The sequence below is a fragment of the Lingula anatina genome, chromosome 7 (assembly GCF_051362555.1).
Source record: "Lingula anatina isolate TDL-2025a chromosome 7, LinAna3.0, whole genome shotgun sequence".
NCBI lineage: Eukaryota > Metazoa > Brachiopoda > Lingulata > Lingulida > Lingulidae > Lingula > Lingula anatina.
This window is the reverse complement of record NC_141773.1, coordinates 6,450,405-6,468,370: the sequence shown is the minus strand read 5'-3', so window position 1 is coordinate 6,468,370 and position 17,966 is coordinate 6,450,405. Positions and strand designations below refer to the sequence as shown.

Sequence of the window (17,966 nt, the reverse complement as noted above, 5' to 3'; positions counted from 1 at the left end):
TCCGAGCAGTAAAAAGAATGCCTTAAACCCAATTTTATCCTTATTGCTTCAAATTGCCAAACCGATAAATAGGATCAATATAATGCACCAGAATTAAGCAATTAAATCATTATTAGAAAGATATGTTCCAATATGTCTATATATTTTTCTTCGTTATTTCATAAATCTAAGTATCGAAATTTAGAAAACATTTGTTTTCGCTTTTTATGCGTACTTTCGCTGACATTTGTGTTATGAAAAAAATGGAATGGTTTTACTCGATTCAAAAATATTTGTTCATTTGAGTTTTTTTTTTTTTTTTTTTTTTTTTGCAAACTGTGCTAGTCCGAATTCAAACCATTAATTCCTACATTGAAGTAAATAAATAGAAAAACGCTTGTTCTCTGTTAATCATCGTATTTTATTTACTTATTTTCACATGTGAATCCCCATTTAAGAGTATCATATAACACACAATATGAATAACATTGACTCTGTACAATATTCCAGCAGTTGGCCACCGATGAGTTCATGAACCCCCACCCCCACCCCCACCCACCCGAACCCCCATCTGGCATAAACAGCCCCTTAGTCGGCCCATTAGTGCCCCTTGAATAATAAATATAACCGATAAGACACGAAAACCTCAATTTTAAAAAAAAACATCCACTGATGAAACACGTCACATTCACACTGAAAAAATAAAAGAAAAAAAAATATAAAGGACTGAGACATCAATCACAACATGAAGTGAAGTATCGATGGAAAGCGCTGGCCTTTCTGTTTACCCGCATTTAAAAAAACAATATGGGGGAAGAACATTGAAGTATACGGCACCTCAGTTTGCTATTGTATGTAAGGTGTTATACATATCTATAATGAGTTTAATGTCCTTTTATGACACCGAACACTAAACTGATATCTGTGGAACTAAGACCCCCCCCCTTTCATTCATTTTATAATAATAATAATAATAATAATAATAATAATAATAATAATAATAACTGTAATAAATTTTAAAAAAATTAATAGCCGGGTAGCCTTTTACAGATATCTTGGCGATCTTTGTTTCCTCAGTAGCAAAAGAAGTCCTAGATGAATACTTTGAATATTGCGTGAAAACAAATATGACTTAGAATTATGCTATAAATAATGAGAGAAATACTAGCAATTATTGTAACTCGTAAATAATCATTCTAAAAGACTCCATGCAACATCGATGCCAAGGTTACCTATAAGAACCTAAACGTAGACGTCAATAGGCCTAACACTTACTTCACAGCGCAATAAACCCAACTTGAAGGCAGTGAGTCAAATGTCCTAACGCTTGTTCAACACACCACATTGCACAGAATGTATGTAACCTAGATACAATTATCGCCATGTTTTGTGTTGGATTGCTCTATTATTTTGGCAAAATCCATATTTTAATTTACGGTGTCTATTTTCTGTAGTGTTAGATCCCGTTGGTTTTCATGGCATACCTAGAAAATATAGCACCACATTGGCAACAATGATCATAAAAATCAAATACACAGATTCACATCTACTACAATAAAACATGTTTTTTTTTCAAAAATGCCGTAATTCTAAACACCAAGTGCACACCAAAGGGGGTGGTAGCTTATGTCATATTAAAGTAATGGAAGCAGTTACACTGAAAATGCCTTTAACAGTGACTGTCTAGGCTAGTTTAACTCGCCATATTATGTGCGCTGATTCCTTGCCGATCTGGATCATTACTGTATCATAATTGTGTCTTCTGTATTGAAATAACGCCATAGTCATGCCTTATCTCCCAACATTGATAAATTAGATTCACGAAAATACTGATTAAAATATCTGGGATGTAGTTAATACGATCGTACACAGCAGGTATGAAAATGGTTGCTTACCTGAAGAAAATGTGGTACCAAGAAATACACTCCAAAGCATAAAAACTATTCATTCTGTTGAGTCCCGCGTCTTCGAACTGTTATCAAAATATACCTAGCTATTTTTCTAACTCTAAATGCCAGTGATATTTCTTAGAATAAACAGAGTACATGTATCATGTACGACATAGAGAAGTGGACTTATTTCCCAAATTCTTTTACCCTTGTAATAAACAAAATAAAAAGCACCATTGATGGCATCAGCAAATATTTCTACTTAGTCTACACTCCATTTTCACATTCTAATTAAAAAAAGTCAACCATAACATGCCGTCCTATATCGGCATTGAAATATAGGGTAAAAAAATTACCGCGGGTAGCTAATTTAAATTAATCCAATATCTATAACTCTTTAATCTGCTCTTAAGACTTGCTTAAGCTTTATTTAAATATTATGTGGTTATTACCATTGTCTACCCTGAAGAATAACATTATAACTATCAAAACCTTTTGATCAACTCATTAATAAAAAAACTTATTCCATACTTTTCACACTTGGATAAAAAAATCTATTGTCGAAAGGGAGTTTTCCTACTTTTCTTGGTTTTAGCTAACTTGTCAATATAAAGATGAAGGTCGTATATGATGTCAAGATTGTGTCAAATGTCAAGGTCAAAGTTAGTATTATACAGCGTTTGTTTCGCATTTGACGTGCGAGAGACCACCTGCACGTGAGTATTTGTGCTTGCGTGTTTTCTCTGCTCATCCTGCCAATTTTACGACATATAACGACACTCTGTCGTACATAGGTCGCAATCCACATTCCTTCTGCAAGATGCACATGCAATAGAAGTCAAACTTCTAGTCAGGTTAATTAAAAATGCTACGTTCTCTTTCTCAGAAAGGGTCCGCCAGACTTTTTTCACATTGCCTCGTCAAATCTGTTTCACAGAAACACTGGTAGATTTTGATTCTTTGGTCTTTTGATGATCTGCTGCCAAACACCCTCCAAGGTCGACTAAACAGTTGTTCTAACTTTGGTTATGATCGGGGTCAAAGGTCATGGCCCTCTCTCAATTATTTGTTACTCTGTGGAGAATTACTGTCCGTATTATTGTTATTGGTTTTGATGCTAGTTTCGTCAATTTTTTGATTAGGCCCTGTAAGTTTGGGGATGTTGTTTTCCTTCTTCCATTTCATACGTCTGTTTTGGAACCATATTTTGATCTGCCTCTCTGTAAGTCCAAGATGGTGGGCAATTTCTATCCGCCTTCTTCGTGTGAGGTATCTGTTATAATGGAATTCTTTCTCCAGTTCCAGCGTCTGGTACCGCGTGTACGTCTGCCGCGTGCGTTTCTGTTCGTAGCCAATCTCTGCAGAAGAAATAATGACATTGAAGAGTCATATTTCAAATGAAAACAGCATACATAGCTTATTCAAAGGTTAAATTTGATATTTTGATTTTGTCTGTAATCAAACAGATTTGGAAGATTATATATAAATACCATTGCCTCTTGTTAAATACAAACCAAATATCTTTTACAAAACAGGTACCAGATTTTTTAATATGCAGTAAGTTCGTACTTCAAAAATACGAAGATAAGTCACTTTTTTGTGTTCTTAGCTGAAGTCAATAATGTAAAAAAAACGTCTCATTTAAGATACAAATACATTTTTGGGCATAATTCTCGTAAAGACGGTGTCAAATAAACAAGGAATATTTTTGGTGCCATTGCAGAAATAACAGACTTGCGTAAAACGTAAAGCAACTTAAATGACCATAAATAATGAATTGCGAATAGAACATGATTTTCACTAATTCTCAGCTAAAATAGGAACACTAATGCTCGTTGTGGCGTAAGAATGTTAGGTTCCAAAACATTCAGTGGGCATACAGCACATACTTTAATTGCAATTTAACGGGAAATCCCGTTAACATGGTATTATTTCAATAATTTCCAAATATCTTTACCGTCGTAAAATCTGTTGCTTAACGCTCAGTAAAATATGCACATTTGATTTTTTATTTTTGAACGGCTTTGAAATACGGCCTTAAGTTTGTGCTTTTTTATTCCATTTTTCGTTTTAGAATTTATGTCTGATAGATCAGCTTAACGCACTCCCCGTGACAAGTTAATTGAACTGGGTCAACTTGTCCATTTGCTGGTAGAGATAATAATTCTGTATATAGCTTGTACCATAGAGTCGGCAGATATAGCGCATTACCCCATAGGTTAACTAATAACCATTCTCTTTTATATATTTCATTAATTTTGTACACGCTAAGCCTCATTATTTCGACACGATACGAAGTACATTTCTTCAATTTTTTTTTCGATGAAAAAATGAAATAATTTAAATATATTATAAAGATTATATCACTTCGTGCATTTACTTTGAAAGCGGACTCCTGTTTACGAATTCCACCGAGTGTTCAGGTCATTTCTTTATTATGGTCATTTCAGATATTTAACGAGAGAATTGTTACCGCAAATGGGATCAGCTTTGAGTTGAACCGAAAACAAAATTCAAACAGAAAAAAATACAGCTCTGCCAAATAAAATGAGTCGGTGATGGAAATGATGGAAGACATGAACAAAAAAAAATAGGTGAGTTACAGATATTTTCCTCAACCTGTTTTATGCCACCCTTAGAAAATAGTCCTACGAGCACCAAGTACATAGCGTTTTAACGGGTAATAACCTTGCACAGAGAGTAGTACACATTAGCGTGTTGGGAGATTTTGACAGTGGTTCATGGGACCCGTTTACAGGTGCTCTAGGTCCATTAAACCAGGTGTTATCAAAACATCAATTTCCCTCCCCTGGAGTGTCTTGATAAAATTGTTTCTGTCTATCGGTGGCCAATCAGTGTCATTTTAAAGCCCTGAAATTAACTAAAAAGACACCTATCCGTGCCGTATCATAATTTGAATCCAATTGAAATCAAGAAAAGCAGTAGCGCTAGATAAAAAGAACTACCCTAATATGTCATCCCATGGTTTACCTGTGAAAGCTCCCCAATTGAGGACGCCGGCGGCTTGCTGTGTTCCATTAAAGTAGTTTTTAAAGAAAAATTTTCCTTATAGAAAAATTATCGTTGGTAATGTTTTTAACGGGTTAGATTTAAATAGAAAAATCAACCACATCAAGTGTCATGTAAATTTTATACAGTTGGGTGTAGCTTTTTTTGAAAAAGTCCAATTATGTTTAAATATTAAAAAGTTACACCCAAATTTAATTCTAAAGTTGTAAATGTGTCCTGAGTTACCTTAAGAAGAGTGGGCCTACGTAGGATCTCTGCTTAGAAAAATAGTAGCAGTATCGTTTAGAGTGCTTCCTCAATTAACAGGTTTTTATTTGAGTTGCATTATTTTTTATTTCCATAATACCCAGTTTTACTAGCAATGGTCGATCTGCAATGCAGTTTGAACCCCATCCCAGGTTGACAGTTAAGGGGGGAGTCAAGGAAGACCCTTTTAAAGAAAATCACCAAAATCTTTTCTATTTAACGAGTTTATGAGAGCCTGAAAGTCCCGTTCAACTTGGAGCATTTTGTCATAGAAAACACGGCACATATTTAAAGCCACCACTCATCTATGCATGCATGTAATCGCCGTTTTCTTTTAGTCTTTTTTGGTTTCATTTTTAAGCTTACAAGAAATTCACCATAAAAATCACTGCATCACCAGCTTCAATGTTTTACAGAATACGAAAAAAGAACGACAGAAAAAATATGCCAGCGCTAAAAATCTACAAAAACCGGGTTATATAACGGATTGCTTTCTTTTCAGTGTTAGACTATACTCTGGCCGCAGTACAAAATATTCAGATACTCGCACAATATGTGTACAAAATTATGAAAAAGAAATTAGAAATGTAGGTTTAAAGCTATAAATATGATAGATAGAAACAAGCAAAGAACGTCATTCATTTCACTAATTTGTTCATTCATTTATTCATTCAGTTATTTGTCCACGTTTTCTTTTTTATTCATCAGCCGAGAAAATTGCATCGTTGAAATAAAGAATATATGTTAATATCAACCAGTTTCATTATTATGGTGAGATTATAGGCAGCAATAACCACCATTTTTCGATTATTTTTGTTTTCAAACCACCCGCAATAAACATGATCTACTGCAGTAGCCCCTAAGCTCGCATTCCGAGCTCATTATCTAGCAATGATCCAGATTATTTACGCCGAGTAGAAAGTACTGTTTTCTTTGCTAAAAGAATCTCATTATTTCACTATAACCACATCGCAGAGGAAGAAAACGCGTGTACGAACCAAGCAAATTCATTTCATAAACCTCCACCGGCTAAAACCTCAGGGATAGCGTATTCTGGTTTTTATAGGGAAAGTACGACTTACGAAAATGGGGGAATGCCACCACTACCGGTGCTAGAAATACTTCAAGAATGCTGGCAATTTATCACAATTTGAAATATTCATTTTCGGCGATAAGTTGAAAAATTTATATGCATTTTTTGTTTGTCTGAGATGAGGTGTCTCAAAAGGAATTTTCGAGGTTCCCGTGCCGCTCTCATGTACGTCTGAGAGTATTACTGAAATGTAGCCGTATTTAGAAGCTTCATAACATAAATGTTGCCCTCCAGTTGATTTCATACATTCATGTTTTATGGGTATTATCACTGTAACTTAAAGCGCTGTTATTAGGGGTGTTTATAAATAAACTAAAGAAATCATTTAGTCTCAAGCGAGGTGGATGTTACGTTGACGAATATCATAGCATTCGCCTGATAATTCAACAAATATTAATTGAAATAAAATAACCTTGAAAAGTCTTTTAAATACTTTTACATTATTTATACTGTTTATTTAGTTTAAAGGTGTAATCATTCTATCAATTTTATCATACAAATCATACAAACGATTTTCTGGAGGTGATTTAAATTGAAACACTGTGGATGAAAACTGAATGTAATATTCATTTTAATATACGTGTCATACCACCTTTTTAATATATCAAGTGACGCCAAACAATGCGATAGCCCGTGATAAATACTGCTGTGGCCTTCTGAAAGAAACCCTTAAGATAAAGAAAAACTTTTTTTTTCGAAATTCAGAAAGGCCTTCTCAAAAAGACAAGGTTCTAACCTTTCTAAGATCAAAGTTACAGACCCACGTTCACCAGAGGTGGCCCATAGGATCATCAAAACCGATTGAGATGTGTATCTAGCTGATAACATCAGCGAAAATTGTGACAAATTTTACGCGCAGATTGACTACCTTAACACGGCCAAGGTAATCAAGTCAAAGCGGGAAAGCTCTTTGAAGTTGCCGCCCCACCTGTGACGGGTGAGCGGCCGCCATTTTGATCAAGGTGTACGGTCGGCCGGACAAAGGTATTGTCCTGATAAAAGGTGCACAGAGCACCGTGCTTGCCCCCATCGTGAGCCAACCCTACCGTGAAGCTCGGGTCCGACAGCGCGCTTTCCACCCTACACTCTCTGAAGATAAATGGCCACCGGCACCACGCGCAACAATATCAACAAAGTCAAAGAAAGATGCACTAAAATCACCTTTGTTTTGCTTCCTTTCACTGATATCGATCTACTTTTATGGACAACTATTATTATTTAGGAAGTAGAACGGTTTCTAGCTCTCATTGCCCCCTCATGATCATAGAAAAGTTTCTGGATTTACCAGTCTACGACTGACTGGTTGTAATCCTATATACTCACTTTCAATTCCACAGTAAACATCTGAAGAAAAATACTAAGTTGAGCCCCTGCAAACAAACATCAAGGTACATTGAGGTTGTTTACAAAACGCGTTTTAGTAATTGTAGAGAAAGCCACAAATCAAGCTGCATGAAAACGATACAGACTAAGCATCATTTAAATGTCTCAGAAATAAACCAAACAAACGATTGTTTTATCTCAACGATCATAATGGGTAAACAAATGAGAATGAGATACGAACATTTCAAAGCAGAACATGATTGAATAAATGGGTGTCTAGAGTAAAAATTACTTTAAAAAGAACTTGGATATTCAGTAAGGTTTTCAAAAGGCCGTTGTGTATTTAAGAAGATATCGCAGTAATTCAATGGCCATCTAGCCCATTATCATAATTGGAAACCATTTTAACTGACGGTGGTCTTCGGACAAGGAAGAATAATGGACAGACGAAAGTTTCAGACGTTAGTCTTGTCTGCCTCTGTGTCATCTATGAAAACCTTTGCTGCCTATTTAAAAATCGTTTAGTTCCTTAATTTTAATTGTGAAATTAAAAATTCTGTGCCAGCAGTTCGTCAGTTTTTTTTTCTGTGCCATTTTAGAGGCACCGGAGCAAGACGGTTAACTGCTTAGAAAATTTGCATCGATCCATGAGACACACTCAAAATCACTCGAGAACTCACTGCTTCAGATATGGGTATCATGTTGTTTACTTATTTTATCCATCTGAATGTCGTTTCATTTTCATTAATTACACCGTTTTCTTTAAAAATCATTCAGACACTTATGTTTACCACAGACAAGAAACTTCTTTCTTACTTAAACTTTGGTCAAATGAAGTAGAATCAATCAAAATATGTGAATGATTATTTCCACTCTTTTAGCTTGACGTGAATTATTTATTATTATTTCATTTTAATTTTTAACATTATTATTATTATTATCTATTTATTTATTTATTTTCTTGCTTTGCTTAATCTTTTGAAAATATTCTTTCACAAAAAAAAAGAAAAACTAATATTATTTTTATACGTATTTGGAAAAAATCTCCGAACAGTTGTCTTCCTTATTTATGTTTTGTATCACTCTTTGTAGCATATGTTTGTAAATGCTTGTGGTGGTCTCTAAGTAATATTAAATGCTTTTGATGTGTTCACATAACGTGGGAAGGAAGCTCAGGCAAAGAGCGACAACGGACACTCGTAGCTAAAACAGAATTTAACAAATTATAAACTTAATTTAGACATACGCCTTATTCACCGTTTCTAAACACAAGAAGTGTGTCATAAGTTAGAATTTATTGCTTTGATAATTGATATTTTTAGTCTGGATAATGGTTGACTTCCACTGTAATTTAAACATGTATTAAATTTATTTCGTCTACTAAACCATTCTTATACAACACGGAGGATGAATTTGGAGCCATGTTTCCTACAAGGAAAACAACTTTTTTAAAACGGAACTGTTTGTCAACCCGAATCCACCGTTCCACCTGCAGTATTGTGGTTAAACAAGTTGAATATGGAGTCCTGTTCTTCTCAGTTGCGAGGGAAAACAAAGCAAATCAGTGGCCACATGCGTGAGTCAGGACTTTTGCTTGTGGGCGGTGGGAGCGCTGCGGAGATTATCGAGATTACTGATTAATACAGTAATTCATCTAGATAACTGTTTCCAAGACGACAGCCAGGAGGGTCAGAGAAGATGACCATTTTTTCCGCACAAATATATATATTTTTTGTTTGGTAAAAGTATTATCTCCCCTCCTCTTTTCTCTCTCTCTCTCTCTCTCTTTCTCTCTTTCTTCTTCTTTTCACACTCTCCCCCCCCCCTCTTTCTCTATTTCTTTCTGTTTCGTTACATTTTCTTCTTTTTCTTCTCTCTCTCTCTCTCTCTCTCTCTCTCTGCCTGTACAAACATCTTTAACACATGCGTCTGCAGTGAGCGACAATACATGTAAATGTTAACATAATGAGCAAAAGCATGTGTAACCTTGCAAAAAATACTGTCTATATGAGTCTTTGCTTTCCTGCCCAATGTATGCATTATTTGCGTTGCCATTCGCAAATTTATTCAACACACCTATTTAGGCCTGTTTCGACGATCTAAAAACCGTTTCTGTCTTGCGTCTATTAAATCCTTCTTCCGTCAATGTATAAGCCACGATAAACCGCCCAGATTTATAGTTGCTTTACCACCAGATCTTAATGCCTTGATACAAAACATTTTGCAATCTTCAATCATGTTCCTCCACCAAAATAATTAGGACAATGCCTCTGTTAACTACCATTATAGAACTAAGGTTACCATCAAACATAACCGAGCACATAAATATGGAACACAAGCTTAAGGAACGTTTTAGACGATAACCATCGGTAGTTTGTAATCATGTTGTGCGATTAAGAAACTCGAGAATATATTTTCTATAAGTAATAATAGCCTGCTTAACTACCCGACCCAATTAGATTCATAGGCCGTTCGTAACAGTTATGACCGCATTAGAGCCATTATCGCGACTTTTACGATGAAAAATGTTACACAGTTCCCCCGTTTTCTATCAGGCTTGGCTATAAGAAGTAGGTACGACAATAACAGACTAACAAGAAAGATAAATATATTCCAGTGATAACTAAGCACACGCAATTCGGGATCCAGCTTTCGAGGCGAGCGCGAGCCTCGCGGTGCGTTTTTGGCGCACTGGAACTTTAAAAGAGATTTTGGAAAAGTTTTCTGACGACGATGTTGACAATGATGTTTACAAGTGGATCGAGTATATGTGATATTTGTCATAAGGAACCTATAAAGACAATCGAAATGACACGCGGCGACAGCGGCCTCGACTACGTGAGTGAGTTTCGCGACAGTTGGATAAAAGCCCTCCGAAAGCGCCTCCGCGCATTGTTATTTGCTGCTCTAGAAATTTCACTTACAGTTCAAAAACTTTTTTCCCCGAAAGATGGATTTGACAACACTGAATATGGCGGGATTGTATCACAACAGGATTAACAGATATAGCAATTATTTTAGTAGTAAGTATCGTAAGTGGGTTTGTTAATTTTTTCTTTTTTTAATTTTGACAGCCACTAGGGTTCTACCAGATTTTGTAAGTTTTAAAAATTTCAAGGTTCTTGTTCATGTTTTAATGGTGAGGTGTACCAGAATATGTTAAATAATTATTTCAATTAAATTTGATATTCTGTACACCACTGCTAGAGATTCAGCTTGATTTCAGTGTAACTTCAAGATAAATAACCACCATGATTCGAGACTACGGCTGACAAATTTTATTTGAATGATATAAAGATTAGAAAAATTTGAAAATCTAAATTGAAAGAAAAAAATGCCATTCTTTATGTCGTTGGTACCAAACGCTGACTGACACCCACAAAGTATGTCTTTGTTAAGTTGGACTTTAAATATCTAAATTTTTCCTTTTTTTTTTTTTTTAAGATTATGTCTGCTGGTAGAACGGTTTAAAGGGCTGAAACAACCTAACGCAAGAATTTTAGCATTATCTTTATCTTGCTATTTACATTTATTTAAATTAACATGATTTGTTCTTTAAACGTTGTTTCTATTTTTTATATATTTCAATCTATACATTATGTGCGACTTTTCAAAAAATAGCACCAAATAAATGTCGCCCTCGGATTCAACACACCGGCACAATTTTCACTATTCTTTGTCTTTCGTAAACAAATAAGATTCAATTTAATATGCAATCGCTTCATAACGACACAAACAACCGACTTAAAAGCTCTTGACATTGACCTAGTATAAATTTGAATTTCTAAAAGCGCGTCATAAATCTTCTCTCAACTTTTGTTCTCTGCTTAACAAGATGAGCTCCGCGTCCGCAATGGCTCAGTGTATGAATGAATTTCAATTTAAGACATGTAACCAGAACGGCACATAATTGTGATTAATAGAATAGGCACGGTTTAAATCAGCCACCGTCCGACCATACCCTCTGTCCTAAATTCAGATGATGTATAGATTAAAATCCCTCCATCTAAAAACAATGATAGACCCAAAATGTCACCCAAAATACAGTGGTGTCTTGTAACAAGTCTCAGACGTCAGTTATCGGTGACAAATATACCGGAGACAGAAAACGGGGCTGTGAAGTGAAAATAGTAAAAAATGCTCACGGCTCACGTCCCGTGCCGTAGTAGGAACTTACACTCGCTGACTGGGCTATAGGATTTTCACTTCATCTGGGTATGTTGGTATTACACATGCATATCGGAGGCTATTTCCCACCAAATGGCCCTTTTAAAGGCCACATTAAATCTCCCCATTTTAAGGACCATTTCATATTTCACCAATATGAGACAGTTGCAGACCAAGTAAAATCTCTTCATCTTAAGTGGTGTTTTATATTTTTACTAACAGCCATTCTGGCATTATTATATCTGTACAATTAAACTACAAGAATAGATATATATTTGGCCCCTGTACATTTTGAGGATCATTAAATACATCACCGACATCAGAAGGTTATTTTTAAGCCTTTCAAGGCCCATTTAATATTCCACCGACATTTTGAGAAATTCGCTCTGTACATACCTCCATTAAGGGAACGCATCCAAGGGTAAATGGGAACGCTCTGAGGGGGTGGGGTGTTGTTGATCAAGCCCATGTGGTTATAGGCCGAAGATGTCATGCTGCTGACGGACTGATGGTGATGCGACTGGGCCGCACTCGTAAAGGGGCTGTCCTGAAATTTGTTGAGGCTGTCGGGGTATTGCCCGTTGTGCATTCCCGGTGGGCTGAACCCCAGGCGCGCACTCTGGTAAGGGTCGATCATATGGGGTGCGTCGAACTGCGATTTGCTGCCCGTGAGGGGGTCCAATCGGTCCGAAGAGCTTGGGAAGCGGGACAAGGCCCCCGGTGCCATCTGCGGATGGTGGAGCTCTCCGTCGTAAACTTGGTACGCCGGGTTTTGCGCTCCGTAAAACGTAGACTCCATCGCCTTAACCGTGGAATCGTGAGTGCCGCTAGCCGGACTGTACGGGTCTCCAACTGTACCCGGAGTAGATAAATTAGGGGGTAAAATATTACTGTAATACGAACTCATAATACCTCGACGATTTGCAAATGATTTGTAGCGAGGCTCAATGTGCTTTTAAGCATCAACCTAAAACCATCGTTATATCCAACACCAATCTGGGGTCACGTGACGCCATGCTCCAATCAACGCGCAGCTTTCCATGACGTTCGCGGCATTCATTATGATCGCTAGAAGGATTTGCAATGTCACGGCCCACTGTCTTCATACCCCTTCCCCCCAAGGAGAGCGAAAATGCTTCATTTATGAAATGGATAAAAAATTCGTTGTTTCTTTAATGAAAAGCAAGCATGATTTACAAGCGTATATGTGTATCCTTCGTTTTCCTTTGACACGGCGAGCAATGATTAAACTTTGAAAGCCAAATGGCAATAAACATGATATAGTGGATAGCATTATGGCGCTTTTATTTCTCCCATTTCATAACATAGGCACATTCTCTCGCTGTTTCTCAAATTAATTCCCAATCTACTAGGCAGTCTCAAGACGTCCACAGGAAAGCGACTGGGTTTTGAATGGTCATGAGGGCAATCTTTTAAAACCTGACTGCGTTGATTAGACTAAATTGGACTAATATTGGAAAGTCTCCATGGACGTATAGGACTAGGGGTTTGGCGATGGCTTGTGAGTAACAGATGATCTGATGAGAGTTTGATCTTCTATCTGTCTGATTCTCTGTCTGTGTTCTCCCTGTCTCTCTCTCTCTCTTTCTTTCCAGACATAATCTCCAACCCATGCTTATAAGAACGTGTACGCGGTAAACGTGCTTCTTACTTTAACAACGATCATGTCGGCTTAATGAACTTGGGTATTAGCAAAAATATATTTTTGGCAATATCAGTTATTCAAAGTATTATGGGTTCTTCCTTCAGGTGTTCCACCTTTAAAATGTAATATTTATTTTGGTATCATACCTAGGCCTTCATACAAGGGATTTTGTCAATACAGAAATTGACTTACTAATCCAGAAATATTATTTTAATATGGAGAAATGTGCATAGGGACACCATTGATCGAGCTCTTTAAATTTGAGCCCGAAAGAAAAACAAACGTAATAAATTTGACTTCTGGGTACCTGTTTTATACTTTTTATGTACTGAAGATAGTAAAGGATATTTCACTGAGAGCGCAATCTGTATATGTATTTTGAGAGAGAGAGAGAAATACGTTGTATTTATTCCACAGACTTCGCTAACAAGGCTGAGATATGTACATATACCCGTTGCATCCACACTGTTACTGGTAAAATAGACCTATTTATGCAAAATAAAAACAAATTTGATGAATCTTTTCAAAATAAAAAATTTGAATACATTGTGTGTACTGAATTGGCTGTGCTGTAAACTTAAGTACATTTTCCCTTTATTATTATTATTTAGTTTTTATTTTTTGGATTATATATTACAATTGTTTTATCGTGAAATAGATGCCTTAAAGTAAAATCATCTCCAGTGAATGAATTTGAGATAATTGATAAAAAACTAAATCACAGAGAAAATGAAACAAAAGTTACCCAAAGAAAGACAAAATCGTTCTTCGGCGGTTGGTCGAAAAGAGATGAATTGCATACTTTCAAATAAACTGCTTCAGACTTTGATCTTAAAGGCTCAAACGGCAGAAATTAATCCACATAGCCTAACCGCTGTTAATGGGAGAACGGCTGACTTCTGCTGGTCTGAGCTGATCACTTTTTAACTTAATTAAAACAAACAAGAAACTTGGGGATACAAGTACAACTCGCGCGCTGACCCGAAGTCTAAAACACACAGGAGCGCGTCTAGCGCAGACCAAGGGAAGCGCGTATGTTCCTCGACCTCTTTGAGGGTCGTAAATCGTCCGTGTAGAGCATTACTTTCAAATTTGATAATTTTCGGCGGCCCTTTGATTCATTCAATCTCTATTGTGTGCCTCTTTACCCGGTAATGAACGCTCTTTGTGTAGCAACGATATCTACTATCACGGCTACTCACCGAGTTTTTATTCGAATTGTTGTTTCTTGGTTTGGGGAAAGTCATGAAAAAGAAGGGAAATTAATGCATGGAACGACCCGGCGTAAATTTATCCTGATGATTAAAGGAAATTAGTGAGGTTTGGGGCAATTTTGATAACTCTCTATGACAAATTTATATATTTGTACCTAAGTCGGGATAGAAAAAGGTTCGGTGAGTGCATTTCTAGTATTTCCCAGTGTGTGTGTGTGTGTGTGTGTGCGCGCGTGTGTGTGTGTGTGTGCAGGCGTGTGTGTGTTTGAGTGTGTGTGTGTGTGTGTGTGTGTGTGTGTGCCCTTGCGAATTAAGAAGCATTTTTTAAATTGTGCTGTAGTTCCTTATAAAAACCCGGCACAAAAACAATTTTGTTTCTAAGAAAAAAAGACTGAATAAGATTTGAGTTACTTTCATTTTCCCATTTTCAGTCACTCTCGTTCGTTACAACAAACATAGTATTTTTACGTGAGTTTACGTCAATGCCCGTCTTACCTAAACATGTAAACAACTAACAGAAATAACAGCTGTGGAGAAGGCGAAGTAAACACTCACTCCAAAGTACGTCATTTCTGTACTTGAAATGATGCAATGAATTTATGAGATAATAACTACTGAGGAGGGATCATGTCTTTTATTGTCATTCAATATCATCTTTAATAATAATAATAATAATAATAATAATAATAATAATAATAATAATAATAATGTGATATTACTTTTAATAAATTCATTCAACTACATCTAATCTTATTTATTTATTTATTTATTTATTTATTTATTTATTTATTGTGACCCATCTGTCTTATACATGTAGTAAATCGACTTCAGCATCACTCTCCAAGACAAAATGCGCGGGGTTAAGTTCCTGAACTTTTCAAACTTTACCATCACATTTATACAACTTGATATAACTCATTTGATGAATTCCAAAATTCAAACTTGAAAAGTCATTTTGGACAATTTGTTTTTTCTGGTTTATGCAAAATTGGATAATTTCCTTACCAACAAAATTATGCATTAGCAATTTACAAAGCACTTCTAGAGGGTTCTATTTTGAGTTTAAAACTCGCCATTAAATTAATGTAGCCTTACAGCTTGATGTAATTTTAGTTCAACTGTCATATTCGGAAGTGAATGATAAATCATCAGTGACTTTTGACATGATCGATTTTTTAAGATATTCTGTAAAATAATCAAATCAACACAACATTATATTTATATACTGCCATTTTCTTTTCTCCCAATTTTCTCTCTTTTTTATTAATTGACTTCTTAACTTCCCACTATATACCAAGCATTGACACCTCTCTGTCCTCATTTTACATTGGCCATTATGGTTTTCACACAAAATTAGAATTCCTTATTCCTTACCTCGGGAGACGGGAAATATAGGTCACGCACTGTTTCTTGCAAGTTAGTGGCTTGTGAGATTCTTCTCATATTAGGGCGCTCCATGGCAACCTGCGATTGAAAAAGATCAAAAAGAAGAAGAAAAGAAAAAGGAAAATCAACATCAAAAAACAGTACAAAAAATAACTTAGAATCATATTTTTATGCAAGATTTTAAAAAATGTGCTGTGAAAGTGTCCAGTGATTTGATTTCATATTATCTTAGTAACCTAGGCAACTTACATGTACATGCATATTGATATCCAAAAGACACAGATACATAAATATAAATAATATTTAAAATTTACCTTTATATGTGTTGTGAATTCGTTTATCTGCACATGAAAATGCTGAACGCCATATATATTGCCGCAACTTATTTCACAGAAAAAATAAGAAAAATAAGAATTGATGTTTTTCAGTGTTCTGTTGTCGATAAATTAACATCCACCACTACTTGTTAATACGGACAATGCAGCCCTGTAAGAAAAATTTTATTGGGTTTAAAAAGTTTTTTCTTCTTTAATTAATAACGAGGGAAAACCTGTCATCTGTTTCATCGAAAAATAGCCTCATCTGTTAATTAAGACCGCTCTCAGCGCAACGCTCATCCAGGGTATTCAATATACGTCTCCTTTAATGGCGGGCTTTCATTAAAAAAACTCAGGCCAGATAATAACCTAATGCATTCCGGGCGACAACATATCACAGGACATTAGGGTGATTTATTTCGTTTCAGTAATTGCTTCAAAACATGCACATCGACAAATGAAGACGTGTCGAAACCCGGGGCCGAAATGATAGTGGGATTTTGAAACGAGTGAAAACGACACTTTTGCGGTCCTTAACGCAATATTTAAGTGCCATTGGTGGGGTGATTGTAATAAAATAAAAGCTAGAGTTGTAGAAACCAAAGCGTGAGTCCGAGATATAGATAATGAATGCCTATACCATATCAAAACGTTTAAAATTACGCCTTAATATACAGAGACGCTGTACTTTGCAATTTCTTTAAGAGTAATTACTATCTGATTGTAGAAATTTGTGAAGTAAAATGCATCCTATGTAGCCTACCTTACTACTGAGTTTTAGCATGCTATGCTCAACGGGTTGAGCAGGGACAATTTACGTTAAAATGATCTGTATACTTTCATATAAAAAGTACTATTTAAAAATTAATTCCCTTATATTTACACTGTTGTTCAAACATACCGATTTTGTAGTATGGGACCTACTGTATCTACATCATGCATACAAGAAGAACGAATAAATAAAAAAATAAATAAATAAATGAGGAAATTTAAGATAGGATGCTATTTTCAAACGAATTGACTTTTATGTGTTGAAGTTACGTTTTAGCTTTCTTTAAATTAAACCATTAATCATCTTTTTCATTTTTGTTGGCTTTGGATCAATAGAGTAAAATGCTATCTTCTTACTTTGAGAAGTGAAATTAAATCACTATTTCTACACAGGATAGTCTGCTGTTTTAAATATACGGAAATAACATCGAGAAAAAAACATACAGTGCTGACATGTATGTACGCGCTCGCGCGTGTGTGCTTATGTTTATTCGCGTTCAGCCTGTAAGAGCAGGGTGACTTCGCTCATTTACGTCTATTGAAAACAAGAGAAAAGAGGGAAAAAAGAGAATAGTAATATATTAATGTCCTTATAATTTCCCTAATACAAATTGCAAACATACCAAGCTGGATCAAACTTTGTGATCATTTTGAAAAAATAAATAAAAAAATGAGAACTGGACCCGGGATTGCTCCCCTCTTGGACCCCCCCCCCCCCCCCCCCCAAAGAAAAAACTCTCTCCCTGCAGCTTCCATCCTCTCTCCATCTTTCAACATTAGAGCGAACACATCAAAGTTCCCTGTCATAATTGAGTTTCCTTTGTATTTTATTCCTGGGGGCCATTAAAATGATGAAGGTTGTCTTCACGGCACATTACCGCGGCT

General features: G+C 35.9%; 2 protein-coding genes across 3 annotated transcripts in view; one reads left to right on the top strand and one right to left on the bottom strand.

The window, feature by feature from the left end:
- Nucleotides 1–376: 376 nt before the first annotated feature.
- LOC106165483 (uncharacterized) lies at nt 377–12,710 on the bottom strand. Its single transcript, XM_013543687.3, has 2 exons — nt 12,124–12,710; nt 377–3,226 (listed from the first exon to the last, which is right to left on the bottom strand). The coding sequence occupies exons 1-2, from the start codon at nt 12,632–12,634 to the stop codon at nt 2,931–2,933; spliced, it is 807 nt and encodes a 268-aa protein (XP_013399141.1). The 5' UTR covers nt 12,635–12,710; the 3' UTR covers nt 377–2,930.
- LOC106175805 (WD repeat, SAM and U-box domain-containing protein 1-like) overlaps nt 10,180–17,966 on the top strand; it is a 32,051-nt gene continuing 24,264 nt past the window's right edge. The window contains exon 1 of one of the 2 annotated variants that reach the window (XM_087016782.1): nt 10,180–10,583. The gene's annotated coding sequence lies outside the window, so the exon portion shown is untranslated. Of the gene's footprint in view, nt 10,584–13,066; nt 13,250–17,966 lie in introns of those variants that run through there. The other variant, XM_087016783.1, reaches the window with a different exon arrangement.

Excerpts from the sequence above, each read along its gene's own strand:
- LOC106165483 (XM_013543687.3), bottom strand. The coding sequence starts at position 12,634 with ATGAGTTCGTATTACAGTAATATTTTACCCCCTAATTTATCTACTCCG. Across the intron at positions 3,227-12,123 it reads GATGCGTTCCCTTAATGGAG|AGATTGGCTACGAACAGAAA; the intron begins GTATGTACAGAG and ends TTTCTTCTGCAG.